This window comes from Castor canadensis, chromosome 6, assembly GCF_047511655.1.
Source record: "Castor canadensis chromosome 6, mCasCan1.hap1v2, whole genome shotgun sequence".
Taxonomy (NCBI): Eukaryota; Metazoa; Chordata; class Mammalia; order Rodentia; family Castoridae; genus Castor; species Castor canadensis.
The window spans coordinates 168988927-169004231 of NC_133391.1; the positions used below are offsets into that span (position 1 = coordinate 168988927).

A 15305-nucleotide genomic window follows, 5' to 3' on the forward strand; every position below is an offset into this window, starting at 1 on the left:
GACCCACACTTGCTTCCACCACTGAGAGGCATCCCAGCCCCGTGCAGGTGTTTCTTAAAAGATTTCCTTTTGTCTTCTTTTCCTCTCAAACTACTTCTTTTGCATTTGGGGGCTTTCCCTTTACTTAGAACTTTAAGTCGCTTTAAAAAAATAATAGATTTTTTTACTAAAAGTGGGCACAGGCATGGTGCTGCATGTAATCCCAGCACCCACTGTGCAGGCAAAGGCAGGAGGAGATGAGGCAAGTGTGGGCTAAACTGCAAGATCTTATTTCAAAAAAAAAAAAAACCAAGTAAATGGAAGGAACCGAAGAATATCATGTTAAGAGGAGTCAGCCAGGCTCAAAAGGACAAAGGTCAAAAGTTTTCTCTCATATTTGGAAGAAGACAGACCCAAATACAGACCCAAGCGCTATCATAAACATATATAAACACAGAACATGTTCCCAACAGTGGACTGGGGAGGAGGGAAAGAAAAGGATGGCAGAGTGAATAATGCTGAAGCACATCACATCTGAGAAGGACCAAGACACACGAAGTGCACTGAAAACCGGTGAGCAATACAGGTAGGGAAAGGGTAAGGACGAGTAGTATGTGTTTGACTGACTAAAGTACAATATACTACCGGGCAAAGTACCAAGGAAATCCCCACTGAACAATGAACAGACAAACAATGAAGGGCGGGAATGTGGAACAGATCATAGAAGGAGAGGGCATTTACAGGAGGGGAGGGTAAAGGAGGGGGCATATGGTTGAAGTGCTTTCTCTGCACACATGAATATGGAACACTGAAAACTGATAAAGTCATTTTAAGAGTGGGGAGGGAGGCAGGTGCCAGTGGCTCACTCCTGTACTCCTAGCTACTCAGAAGGCAAAGATCAGGAGGATCACAGTTCAAAGCCAGCCCCAGCAAACAGTTCTTGAGACCCTTTCCTGAAAAAAATTCATCACAAAAAGAGTGGCTCAAGCAATAAGAGTGCTGCCTAGCAAGTGCGAGGCCGAGTTCAAACCCCAGTGCCACAAAAAAAAAAGGGCAGTAAGGGGGCAGGGGTGGGGAGAGGGAGAATAATGGAGGGGTTGGAACAAACCAGGGTGCATTATTCACATATATGGAAGTGTCACAAGGAAACCCCCTGTACAGTTATTATATGCTAATAAAAATGTTAAAAATATTTTTTCTGTCCCAAGGTATGTGTGTGTACTTAATTTGACTCTTTTAACTTTATTCATTTAAACATTCCTTTAAAAAAAAAATCACACCCGGCACCAGTGGCTCACACCTGTCATTCTAGCTACTCAGGAGGCAGAGATCAGGAGGATCACAGTTCGAAGCCAACCTGGGCAAATAGTTCAAGAGACCTTATCTCAAAAATACCCTTCACAGAAAGAGGGCTAGTGAAGTGGTTCAAGCCCCAGTACTGAAAAACAAATCACAGAATACCAGAATTCCTTATTTTTTGAGCTAGAGATGAAATGTGAGCCAACCTGGATTTCTACACAGACTTGGGAGACACTGTGTTTTGAAATGTTCAGGAATGTCCTGTGGGAAAATGCAGTTAAAGGCAGCTTCTCCCACACTCCTAACTGAGAGTCCCATAGTCTTCAGGAGCAGCTGAAGTTTGTGCACCAAGTCAGCCCATTTGCCAGCCGGGGGTTGGAATCTGCCTGATGCAAACACCAATCCCCACACCCCACTGAATCAAAATTGGGGAACAAAAAGATGTCAAGAGTATTAAGTATTTTGGGACCCAAAAAAATTGTTCAGGGAGTCACACTAAGCCACTGCCTGTAACAAAGTGACATAGGTTTTGACTTTCTTTAATTAGCTCGAAAATTTGTGCCTTGTTGCAAACAAACCCAAAGGATTCAGGTTTGTTTACACCGAGAAAAGTTAAAAATTATTATCTCTACTAAAAAATTCACCATAGCTTCCCTCATGTGTTTTAAGTACCTGAATTTTTGGGGGGGTGGGGAGCTGGGACTTAGGGCTTACTCACTTGAGAAGCAGACGCTCTATTCCAGAGCCACACCTCCAGTCCATTTTGTTCTGGTTATTTTGGAGATGAAAGTCTCTCAAACTCTTTGCCCGGGATGGCCTCAAACCTCGATCCTCCCAATCTCAGCCTCCCAAGTTGCTAGGATTACAGGCACCAGCCACCAGTGCCCAGCAGTAACTGAATTTCTTTTTAGAAAAATGCATTTGTTCTACTTTTCCTTTATATCAGTGAAGGCTAAACCCCAAACTCCATTCCCTCATGGGGCCTCCCTAACCAAGAACTCTCCTGTCTCCAAAAAGTACTGTCCCAGAAGATACCTCTGCCCTGTGTCTCCAGCTTGGTGGGAATGTGTGATAAAGAACCCGCTTGTGAGTTAACATGGGCCACAGCTTGCCTGTGCACATCATAGGCACCCCGCAGTGAGCCTGTGGGGACCTCTGAGACCCACCCTTGGAAAGAGACATACAGGTGACAAGTCATACCAGCACAGCTCCTTCTCCTACATCCCAAGCCACACAAGCATTCTGAACCCTTCCATACATGTGCCCTGGACATGGGCACCCTAGAGGTAACAGGTCCCCAAAGGTCAGTCCCCCCGCTCAGTGCAACAAGCTGGTTCAAGTCCTTGCTGAGGTCAGCAGAGCCTGGCTCTGCAGTGTCTGGAATTCCTTTCCTAGAAACCTGCCCAGGACCTGACACCAAAGAAAGCCAGCAAAAGCAACAGGGGAGCTACGTCACCACCACTGTATGGAGCAGATGACTGTCGTCCCTCCAGGTTAAAGGTTCTGAAGTGAAGATCTCGGAGGAAATGGCAGACGGCCCATCCTGACACAATGGGGAGGCCAGGCTCCTTCACAGCGTCAGAACAAAACAGAGGTGGGAGAAAGTCCACAGCAGTGTCACACAGGACCTGTCCCTGCAAGACCAGGATGGGCCAGGGCCCAGCTGCAGGACTCTGAGACCGTGCATTTGGGAAACGCTCTGGGAGGTGATGCTGCTGGTACGTGTGCCACACGTTAGGCAGAAGGGTTTCAACAACCACATATTCACTGGTCTGAAGTGCTTCGTTTCCAAAATCAGATCTAATTTTGGTGGTAAGGTTACAAAGGAAACGTATGCCTTCCTCACTTTTCAATAAATAGCAAATTGATTTATTGGTTAAATGATGGAGCAGTCTGACAACAGTATAAAATAAATGGATAATTCACCAGAAAATGACTTCTAGATATTAACTGTAATTACTTCAAAGTAACAAATGTCTTGTAAGCGCCCATTACAATTGCTAAACTGAGCAATCAACGGTATTTGTATCGGACCAACTATATAAAACTCACCAATTAACCAAGTTGGGTCACACCTGTAATCCCAGCTATGTGGGAGGCAGAGGTAGGAGGATTGCCATTCGAGGCCCTCCCAGGCAAAAAGCACTGAGGCCCTATAGAAAGTAGCTAAAGCAGAAAGGGCTGAAGGCCTCGCTTCAAGTGGCAGAGCACCTGCCTAACAGGTGCAAGGCCCTGAATTCAAACCCCAGCACCACCAAAAAGATAAATAAATAAAACTCATCGATTATCCTTTTACAAAAGGTAGAAATCCCACAGACCAAGGGAGAGCCCGACTAACGGCCACCCGCGTTGCTGATCTACAGTTCTGAGACTCGCAAAGTAATCCAAGCAGGCTCTGGAATGTGACGTGAGGTCAAGAGGGAGCCCTTGGGTTTACGGAACTGTCCTGAAGCAGCCACAGTCCCAGAGGAAGTGGCACTCGTTGACGTCCCTCCCAAAGCCACACCTTCCATAATTACGGCACAACAGCAGCGCCATGAACTAGACCTCGCCGCAGACCACAGCTTACTCAGGCGGCACCTGCTCCACGTGTGCACCAGTGTGTGCATGTGCGCGGTCTGCATGGTGTGTGCACATGCATGTTCCTGTGTGGTGTGTGCACGTGTGTGTTCCTGACTGTTCTATGCACGTGCGTGTTCCTGCGTGGTGCGTGCACGTGTGTTCCTGCGTGGTGCGTGCACGTACGTGTTCCTGCGTGGTGTGTGCACGTGTGTTCCTGCGTGGTGTGTGCACGTGCGTGTTCCTGTGTGGTGTGTGCACGTGCGTGTTCTGCATGGTGTGTGCACGTGTGTTTCTGCATGATGTGTGCACGTGTGTGTTCCTGTGTGGTGTGTGCACGTGTGTTTCTGCATGATGTGTGCACGTGTGTGTTCCTGTGTGGTGTGTGCACGTGTGTTTCTGCATGATGTGTGCACGTGCGTGTTCCTGTGTGGTGTGTGCACGTGTGTTTCTGCATGATGTGTGCACGTGTGTGTTCCTGACTGTTCTGTGCACGTGTGTGTTCCTGACTGTTCTGTGCACGTGCGTGTTCCTGAGTGGTGTGTGTACATGCGTGTTCCTAGGTGGTGTGTGCACTTGTGTGTTCAGTTCCACGAAGCCTCCTGTGATCACAATAGAGATGCAGAGCCGTCCATCACCACCAGGCCCCCAGCTGCCTAACACCCCACCCTCCCCAGCCCTGCTTCTCCATCCCGACAGCTGCTGTAGGTCAGGAATGCCACGTAAATGGAATTGCACATCCTGTAATCTTTCGATATTTGCGTGCTTCATTCCTCGTAATTCCCCGGCTTTCCCTTAACTTTAAACCAAATTCAGGCCCTGGGCGTACAGCTCCGTGTCAGGGTGCTTGTCCAGTGTGTGCAAGGCCCTGGGTTCCAGCCCCAGCACTGCAAAATAAACTAATAAATGCTTGCACAAGTGAATGGAGGGACAAATGAACCAACCACCTACATGTGCCTTTCCCCGTCTCAGACAAAGAGCTGCTTAAATTTAATTAGCACACCTCTCCAAGGACCGCCCCCCAACTGCACACCTGTCTCTGCCTCTCTCGGCTGGAGTCTCGCTCGGCAGAGGGGTGGGCTCCAATGCCAGAGCCAGGTGAGCATCCTAGACCCAGAAGCCAGAGAGACACTTGACTGTGTCCCCCCGGTGCCTGCTTCTGACATGAGCGTGTTCAGCTGACACGCACACGCCTTGGGAAGCTCACACTTATTCCTCTCCTACCTCAAACTGCTCTCAAATCCCGCCATCCCAATCCAATCTTGCCACAGAGCCAGCAGTCACACAGGAGTTCACATCTACTTTAATTTCCACAGACTGACTTAGCAGAAATAAGTAAAATTCACATTTACCTGCCCTTTACATCCAGGGACACCATTTAAAAATTCTCTTCCAAATTCTTCTGTCTACACTTGGCATACCTAATTTCCTACTGCATCTAAAATGTGACCTAAGATCTCCAAGACTACCACCCACGCTGTAGGGGACAGCTGACAGTGGCACTTTCACTTCATGCCATCCAGGTCCCTGTGACCTCTGTCAACCTTGCCGTGGGGTCTCTAGGTATCTCACAGGTACATGTGGGTACAGACGTGTGCACACATATGCACAGCAGGTGATCCACCCCACTGTCTATCTGAATCACTTCCCAACCTTTTTTTTTTATGTGGTACTAGGGCTTGAACTCAGGGCCTACACCTCGAGCCACTCCACCAGCCCTTTTTTGTGTGGGGTATTTTTTAAGGTAGGGACTCTTGAACGATTTGCCAGGGCTGGCCTCAAACTGCAATCCTCCTGATCTGCGCCTCCTGAGTAGCTAGGACTACAGGCAGAAGCCACCAGTGCCAGCCCCCAATCTTCTTGATAAAAACATACTCTGTTCAATTTAACAACTTCTCTACATTCTTCTTCTTTTAATTAAAAGGAAGTACATACTGTTTTACATATGGAATTGTTCCGACTTAATTTAGAGAAATCTTAAGACAGTTTCATGGTTCTGATTTAGAATTACTGGTCCAATAGGCTATAAAGCCAGTCTCAAGAAATTGAAAAAGAGGTCTGGTGGCTCGAATGGTAGAGCACCTGCCTAGCAGGTGTGAGGCCATAAGTTCAAACCCCAGTACTGCCAAGAAAAGTCTAACATCTGTGTCATTGTGGTGTTGGTATCTGTTGTCTTTAAGCATATATGGAAATGTCACAATGAGACCCTCTCCCCTGTACAACTAATATAGGCTAATAAAAATGATTTTTTTCAAAAAGAAATTTAAAAAGAAAAAGAAAAATTTCAAAGACCCTGTTCTTCAAATTACATTTAAATTTTTTCTAAACAAAGAACAAAAACATAATCAAGAATTTCAAATCCCATCCTAAGTAACTCCTAGGTTAAAAAATCATAATGCAAACTAGAAGAGAATAAAAATACAATAAACCAAAATTTGTGAGGAAAAGTAAAAGCGATCACTTGAGGAAATATTGTAGGTAGGGTGAACCAAAAGGAAGGAAACAATAAAAAGGAAGGGAAGAAATCGATGAAACAGCAAAGACTACAGGTCCAGAGCAAAACTTGATTCTCAAAAAAAAAAAAATTATTTCTGACAATATTTGTCACAAAAAAAGATAAACAGCACAAATTCATATAGGTAGGAAATAAGTATATAACAGTTACAGCAAAGATTTAAAAGAGAACTCTATAACAATATTAAATTGTAAAACTTAGAAATCAATGGGGCAATTTCCTAGAAAAGTAGAAGTTACCATAGCAGTCTGAGGAAGAAAGAGAAATCTGAATAGTCCTACAACCTGTAGTGACAGATCTGCCAGGTGTGGTGGTACATGCCTATAATCCCAGCTCTGGGGAGGCTTAGACAGGAAGATCAGGAGTTTAAGACCAGCCTGGGCTGCATAACTAGACCCTGTCTCAAAAAATAAAACAAAACAAAAATTGTAAATAAGTAAATGACTGGGGTTAATGTCACTTTTGTTACAAACAAAAGTCACTTCACCCTTGGGAGTCTCCTTGGGACCCCGCCAGCTCAACTCTACTCATCACTAAGAATCAGGCCTTATGTCTATGAAAACCTAAGGAGGGCTTGGAAAATGGGCCGGGTTTCTTGTCCTTTGGAACAAAGGGTCAGTGTGCCAGGGGCTTCCCAGGGCACAGACAATTCCATCTCCATGGTCACTTGCAATGAACAGCACAGGACCTCTAGTCCATCTGGAAGGAACCCGCTTACTGTGTTCCAGTGTCCACTATGGGATGCAGGTCTGGCCAGGGCTGCTTTCCACCAGTGCTGTGTTCTGGACAGGGGACAGAGACACTGCAGGGATGGCGAGTTTCAGACATAGACCACCTTCCTAGCTGGGTGGTGACTGCTTCACCCCCCTGAATGACAACCACGCCCACCCTGCAGGCTCCACAGGGCAGATCGCCTGGGCCAAGGCCCTCAGACACAATGGTGCTCAAAGTCAGAGTTTGGTATGACATGGAAGAGGAGGCTCCCTGCATGCAAGGGGTGTTGGGAGCTCAGGAGACAGTGGGGAGCCATACCTGTCATCACAGCAGGGCTGGTGAGCCAGGACACCTGCAACCCACCCGCCTCTTCTGCCTGCCAGCACCTCCAGGAGCCCCAACAAGACACACGCCCTCCAGAGACACCCCATGGGAGAGCTCGCTCACCAGGTGTCCCCAGCCAAGCCCCCTCCTCCTCCCATGCGTCCCCTCCCTCACCTACCACTTTGCAGCAGCTCCCATGGAGAGGCAGGTAACTTGTTCCCACTTGAATTTAGGCTTGGCCATGTGACTTGCTTCAGCAGAAGTGACACTGAACCTGGGCCCAGCTGGAGCCCTTGAGGGGCCCTATTTGCTCTTTTGGAACCTGCTCCTGCCATGGAGAACGAGCCCAGGTCTGTGGGCTGGAAGGTAAGCCATCACCTGGAGCAGAGATGAGTCACCCCAGCTGACTGTCTTGGTCCTGCCACCCCCAGGTGACCACCTGCTCACTACAGCAAAGAGGTAAATCTCACCTCCATCAGCTAAGCAGGGCCACCCTTAGCAAGGAGCTCACGTGTGTACACCCGCAAGGTTTCCTGGTTGCACGCTATCGGTGCTGTGTTTTGGATAAGTCTCGCCCAGATGCCTGTGTGTTAAAAACTTGGTTCCCAGGGTGTTGCTACTGGGAGGTGGGGCCTGGTGGGAAGTCCTTGGGTCACCAGGCTGCTGCCTGCCATTGCCCTCTGACACCCAAAGCAATGGGTCTGCCCAGCCTTGGACTGGAAGCTCCAAAACCATGAGCCAAAATAAACCTTTCTTTCATATAAATGAATGATCTCAGGTATTTTGTTATAGCAACTTGAAGCTGACTCACACAAGCAGCACTAAGGTGGCCACAGACCAATGATGCACCTCTATCAAAAACACACGAGCCTCTCTACTGCTGCTGGGCCTGGAGCAGTGTGCCATGCTCAGTGGCAGAGGGAGAGGCAGACGTGTCTCTGTAGACCCACCAGGACGGACTCACTTCTGTTCTGTTCTGTTCTGGTTCCTGGGACTCCTAGAACTGAATTCTACTCAACCTGGCCCTCTCGCCCCCTTTCTCACACTTGAGAATTTAAAGATGCAACTCAAACTCAAGCACACATTTCCAAACAGCAAAGCAAACCTCTCCCTGTGCGTCCCGGCCCAGGGCGAGCACAGGAGGCAGGAGGCAGGAATCCAGTGCCTGGGAGCCAGCAAGGGCCCCAGGCTCACTTCAGTGCTAATTAGCCCGCTTCTATGCCCACGCAAGCTTCAGATCCCAGGCCTGGAGAGGACAGAGGCCTACACGGGAATTCCAACACTGTGATCCTCATTTTAGGGAAACGTGACTTCAAAGTTTTATAAATCTTCCTGTAACACCCAAATAAACTACCAAAAATCTCAGCTATGTCACAAGATAATGCCAAAAATCTGCAGGAATTACAGGTAAGTGGCTGGAGTGAAAGGAGACCCCACCCTAGGCGTGTCCTGGGGACTTTGCTGTGCTGATAGAATGGGGGGAGGAGACAGGGAATGTTTGGAAATTTTCAGCGAGGGGCCTGGCATTTAAACCTGCAGGAGCAGAATCCACCCAGAGAGGAGTGAGCACGGCGGTCTAAACTTCGCATAATTGGGCCTAATTTGGCTGTGGAGCTGCTGACACTCTTCCTGCCCTTCTCCCACAGGTAAAAGAGCAGGAGCACGTCCTCTGCTTTCGCCACTAACTCAAGAGGTGAACGTGAACGATGCTGCACGTCCCCAAGCGTCTGACTGTCCCCAAGTCTCAGGGAGAAGCACAACCCTAAGTTCCAGAAGGCAGTGCGAGCACACTTGATGTTGCTGGAGAATTATTTGACAAATATTTACATGTTGCACGGTAAACTGAGCGATCTTCCACAGCAATGAATATTTTAAAAGAAAACAGTGTGCTGGACCACATCCAATCCCCTACCCATCTCAGAGGCAGGAAAGAACACGTTTGCTTAAACAAAACACATCTGATCCTGGGTTACCCAAGCCTCGTGGAATGCCTGTGGCTCAGGCTGAGCTCCTTATCAGCGGAGCTACTCAACACACCAGCAAATTTTCAAAGGCTTTCGGGGCAGTTTTCCTCCTGGGAAGCTGGATGTGAGCTAGGAGCTGTGGCTCTGTCTTTAATGCAACTGCCTTTCAATTCCACTAAAGCCCTGACCCTTCCTTACGTTTGTCACTACCTCTCACCCTGGTAAGGACAAAGTGAAGTAAGGCAGACCAGACTGACACAAGGTTCCTGCCTCAGGGCCTTTGCACTTGCCATTCTCACGCCAGAAAACTCCTCCCTTAGATATCTTCTCTGACCTCTGCTCAAATACCACCTGCTCTGTCAGCTTTCTCAGCTCCTTTCAAACTTTTTTTTTCTTTTTTTCCCCTAAAGGAAACACAATAAACACAATAAAGCTGAGCCCAGTAGCGGCTCTGAGTAGGGCCCCGCCCACTGGAGACCACCAGGTTGCCCAGAACAGGGAGCTCTCCCTTACCTGTGCCCTTCCGGAGCTGTGTGGGGGTTCCATTGGAGCTGGTCCCACACCTGCTTCGGGAAGGAGAGGTTTCTGACACAAATGCAAGAGGCTGAGATCCCGCATTTCACTCAAATCGAAAGTGCTGCTGAGAACAGCTCCTGAGCGTTGCTGGTCACAATCCTCCCTTCCTGCCAGAAAGCCGGGGCAGAGGGGGCCCTGCTGGAGAGGGGGACACTGCAGTCCCTCGGAGACCCTCAGGCACAAGCTACTTGTTCAAGTTCAAATGCTGTGTCAAAGTGAGCAGAAGCAAAAAGTGAAGCAAGCTGGCTTCCTCCATACCAGCCCAGTCAGGGATGTACCACTTTGCACACACACACACTCACTCCACGGAGATAAGCCAAAGGCACTGGGGACACCAGGTCCCCAAATTAAGGCACATATTTTCTGTCAGCTGTGGGCTCCCAAACAAAGGCACGCTTCCCTGATTAGGGCCAGGCTGAGTCTACAGATACCTTGGGGCCTTGGGGACTATGGAAATTCGGTGAGAATGTCGCCAGTTGTCCACCCAGCAGAGACTAATGGGGACATGGCCATCGTGGTCACTCTGGAATGTCTCTCTCTTAGTGGTGGGAGGGCTGTGCCACAAACCAGTCCTGGAATCTTCTCAAGGCAACTTTTTTCTTTCCTTTTCTAAATGTTTCGTGCTTTGCGTTGAGTCTCGATATAGTAAGTGGATACTTGTGTGCCTCCCTCCCTGCCCTGCTCGCGCGTGTGCCGCGGCTCTGCTGCTCTCCCCAGGCCCGGGGGGGTGGGGGTTGCGGGTGACAGTGGCTCGCGGCCGCGACCGCACTGACAGATCGCGCTGACCACTAGGCGCAGCGAAGAGGAAACCAGGCTGTCGTGGGTAAGGGTGGGAACGCTCGCTTCCAAATCCTGGCGGCCTCGGAAGGACTGATGCGCGCGGGCGTGCCAGATAAGGGCAGCGAGAAGGGCCGAGGGGGCACGAAAGGGTTGTCCCCTGCAGGAGAGTAGGGATGGTCACCAACTTAGGGGCCTGGGGAAAGGGAACGGTCAGAGGGGAACAGGTTGAAGCCATCCCATAAGAGGCGACCCCCGGTGGCATTCAGGGACCCCGAGGGTGGTAAACGCAGCGGGCCTGCGGTGGGAAGAGGCGCAGGAGCGGTGTTCCGCCCTGGCCAGCAGTTCGAGCACAAGCGGCGCGCCCAGGGAGGAAAAGGTGCTCAGGGCGGCCGCACCGTAGCCCCGGGGCCCGACCGGAGTCCGGATCTGGGTGGCGCGAAGGTGGGGGCGGGGGAGAAGAGAGGAGGGAAAGCAAACCCTGCGGAGCCGCCCGCTTACCCGGCCGTTGCGGTCGGTCTCCTGCACCTCCTCGACGCGAGGCCCCCGCCGCACCAGCGCCCGCAGCAGCCCCACATCGTTAGCGCAAGCGGCGCGCAGGAGGGTCGCCGCTTCCAGGTCGTCCTCCGGGACGTTCTGCGCGCTCACTGAGCTCACCGCGCCACACTCCTCCTCGTCTCCGGGAGGGTAGAAAGAGTCGTCCGAGGCGATGCTGCGGGTGTCAGGCAGACTGGAGAAGTCCTCGTACTCCTCGTACTCAGCTGGGTCGTCCCCGACCTGCGCGCCCCGGGGTGGGGTCTGTGGCTGCGGGGACATGCAACATTCCCCGCCGCCCTCCGGCCCGGGCCCGGCCAGCAGCACCATGCCGGCGGCCGGAGAGCGGGCCGGGGGCCGGGGCGCGGGCCAGGAGACTCGGACGTGGGGTGCGCACCGAGGTCACCGCTCCTTGCCCCCTGCGATCCAGAAAAACAGTGGCCCGCGCGCTCCAGGCGGGCGGAAACCAGCGCCAGGCGGCTGCGCTCAAGGAGAAAAGTCACTGGAGACTGGAGAAAAGCCCCTCGGGGGTGGGAGGAGCCGCGGGGGCTTTCCGAGCTCGGCGCGGGCGGGGTCGAAGCTCGGCGGCGGGCGGGGCGCGCTCCTCGCCCGAGTTCGGAGCGGTGCCCCCGGGCCTCCCCGCGCCGCGGTACGGTAACCCGGCCGGTCTGCGGGGGAGCTGAGGAAGGCACGCGCGGGAGAGTCAGAAGCGAACTCCCGAGGCTGAAAGCCAGGGTCAAGGGCAGCGGGCGGCCCCGCCCCTGCTCAGCCGGCCCCCTGGGGAACGCGCGCGCAGGTGGGGGTCAGGGGACGCCGCCGGCTGAGTCGGTTTCCACCTTTGGAAACCACCAACCCCAAGGGGACCCGCCCCCGCCGAGGGCGAGCCCTGGGGCCAGAGTGGGGACAGTGTCTCCTGCCGCTTTGGAAACACAGAGCCGGTTTCCTCACTTCCCAAGGAGTCTGGGCTCTGGGGTCGACTCCACTCTCGCGGTGGCGGATTTGGGACTGGAGATCCACGGTCGCACAGTGCTGGGAGGACCCGTGGGAAGAGGCGTCCACCTGGGGGTGCGGGGACCAGAGGTGACGCTGCCCTACTGACAGTGCTATCTGAACTGGGGGATCGCGGCTGCCTTCGGAGAGACCCAACTCAAAGATGAGACGCGGTTTGCAGGTCACGCAGAACCGGGGTCAGCTATGGCTTGCGATCTTGGGAATATAGGAAGGAGTAAGGTAGCCTCAGAGGGCAATATCTGGGCGGGAAGGGACAGTACCCGGCCACTGCGGTGCAGGGCTCCACCCTCCCTCACCTCTGATCAGTGTCACGTGCTGACATCTAAGGAGTTGTGACAGATTAACCCGGGCAGCCCGCGACGCGGTGCTGACCTCGGTGTCGCTTCCGAGCAGATCGGAGAGCGCTGCAGTTGGGACACAGCCGCGATCCAGTCCCCGTATCCCCCTGGCCCAGCCTTGGCTTGTCCGCGTCTGTCCAGGTGCGGGGTTGAGCGAAGAGGATAAGGATTTGCCACCGAGAGCCCTTCATTTCGCGGAGAGGATGCGTCGTGGACCGTATCCTAGTGGACTGCACGGTGGCGCGGTTGTGAGCGCGCGTCTTCAATGAACAGCGCCGCGGTCTAGGGAGCCTATGCGGAGCCCATTACCTCTCTGTCTCGGCCATCTCCTTTCCTTCCTTTATTTTCACCTAGCTTGACAGGTGCCCGCCAGGTGCCAGCCATAGGAAGCCCTCGTGGTCCAAAGGCGGACAAAAGTGAGCAGATGCAGCCCCTCAGGAAGAGGCATGAGGACCCCAGGCGCAGTCCCGCACGCTGAGGGGCGTGGGAGGGGGGCAACTGGGCCCAAAATACCCTGGGATGGCAGACTGGGACTGAGGGAGGCTTTTGAGCCCCTTGTGTCACAGGGCACAGGGCCTGTCGTGGTCATCCCGTCTTCCACTGTTGCCGGCTCAGAAACTGGCCTGGAAGGCTGAGTGCGACCCAGAGGCAACGATTTCTGGTGTAGAGGAGTCCACCGTTGAGTGTCCCCTGAGCTTAGCTTCTCTCTGTTTTCTGGACCCAAGATCATGGTTTACATTTTCCCTTTTTCTTAACTGGTCACAGTTGAGTAAATTCCCACTGGGAATTTCCCCTTTCAAGGTCCACAGTTTTAGTGTTTCCAAAAGCCTGTGAAAGGCAGTCAGGGGATTTACAAACTCACATCCCCCCCCATCCCCCCATCCCCAGCAGACTTGGATTTGTTGGCGGTGTTCCTCCTGCCAGGCAGAGCACTGCCTCCTAATTCAGAACCCCAGGCCTGTAGTTCCAGAGAAGGGGAGAGGGCGTGGATCAGGCAGGGCTCCATCCTGAAGCCAGTTGGCTCTTCCTGCCTGTGCCACGAGGCAAGGGAACCAAGGCTCCATCTTCAGGGTTTAATACTTCCTCTTTTCTTTTCTTAGAAATTTGGGTACAAATAGCACTGGAATTGTTTTCTATTTAAAGATAAACAAGAAAGGGGACTGGGTTGTAGCTCAAGCCTTGCATAGCTTTGCCTGGGCTTTGGTTTTGGTCCCCAACACTGCAGGAAAATTGGGGGGAAAGATAAGACAAGTCAGCTACAGAGAAGAACTATCCCTGATCAACCCACCCGCCCCCCCTCCCCCCATTTAAAAAATATTCCCTTAACGGCAGAGACAATAGATTCTCAGCATTTCTGGAAGGCAGTGAAAACACAGTATCAGGTTTTTTTTGTAAAGCCAACATTTACATGCTATGTGTACAAAATCTACCCAGAAAGAAGAAAACGACTTATCAAAACTTCATATCAACTCAGGCTGATTTTAAAATCAGTAAGCATTTTGAGAAATTGTGTTATATCAAAGACTGCTCAGGTTCAATGAGTTGTTTTAATTTGTGATTTTTAAAGACATACATAACAAAATATGTCATACACAATTTGTTCATTTAGTTGGATAATTTGTCTTTGGGTCATTAAGAAAATTTCAGCACTGGCTCAGTTACATTTCCGTATCAGGGCTTCAAAATTAGTGAGTATTTATTTTTAAAAATGCAGAGACCTGAATGCCTAAACTGTGCAGCAAATCTAAGGCCACCCCCTTGTTCTGAATAATCAGTTACCACCTCCCCTGGCTGGATGGAAGATTGAATGCCAGCGATTTTCAGCCTTTGCACTGTGTGTCTGGAATTCATCTTGTTGATAGAAATTATTGCACAGGAGCTGTTTCTCCAAATTTGCAGGCACACATGAAGTGAATGAAAAGTGACTTTTACTTTTACTTTGATTTATTTATTTTTGTGGTGCTGGGGTTTGAACTCTTTTTTTTCAATATAGCAAGACAGATGAAAATTCAGAAATGTACGGGACTCCTAGAAATTAATGTTGCATTTCAGATTGACCATGCTCTGGGCCCACCCTCACCAGGCCCAGGAACCCATGCCCCACCCCACTCATTGATTATTGGGTGGGAATCACCTGGTTCCTCCCTTCCCATAGGTTAGTATAGTTTTTAGAGAAAAGGACAGAACAGGTTCTGCCTGGAAGTGAGGGGGGGAGGGTGATGACTCAAACAATGTATACACATATGAATAAATGAATTAAAAAAAAAAAAGCACCTAGAGAAGAAAACATGCCCTCTCTGCCTCCAGATTCCACCCAGGCCCCACCATGCTCCTTTTTGTAATTCCCTTCTCTAACTTTTAATAAACTCCATTTACACCCACATGTCCTGCCGTGGATTCTTCCCCACGGGACTCAAAGAATTTGGAAGTCTTCCGATTACAGACTCTCTCTGCCTTCTGACTAGCTAGGATTATAGGCATAAGCCATTGGTGCCTGGCAAAAGTGCTTTTTTGTGATGTCCCTTGGAAAGCAGCATGGCTTAGGGCAAAGAGCAACTGTGATAGCAGACAAGCTGGCTTCCAAGTGTGGCTGTACCACTGCTGAGCTGCGATGATGCCAGTTCTAGATTCTGCACGTCGCTTTCTGTGGACATGCAGCATTTGTTTGACTAGTCTCCCACCCTGGGAGTTTCTAGCATTTCCCTTACTGAACAT

At 51.0% G+C, this 15305-nt stretch overlaps 1 protein-coding gene across 1 annotated transcript in view; it reads right to left on the reverse strand.

Annotated features, from left to right (window-relative positions):
- The window catches only part of Ankrd33b (ankyrin repeat domain 33B), a 70628-nt gene extending 56894 nt beyond the window's left edge, over nucleotides 1–13734 (reverse strand). The window contains exon 1 of the mRNA XM_020176864.2: nucleotides 11209–13734. Coding sequence (XP_020032453.2) covers nucleotides 11209–11571 — 363 coding nt within the window. The 5' untranslated portion in view covers nucleotides 11572–13734. The remainder of the gene's footprint in view (nucleotides 1–11208) is intronic.
- Between the last annotated feature and the right edge of the window lie 1571 nt (nucleotides 13735–15305).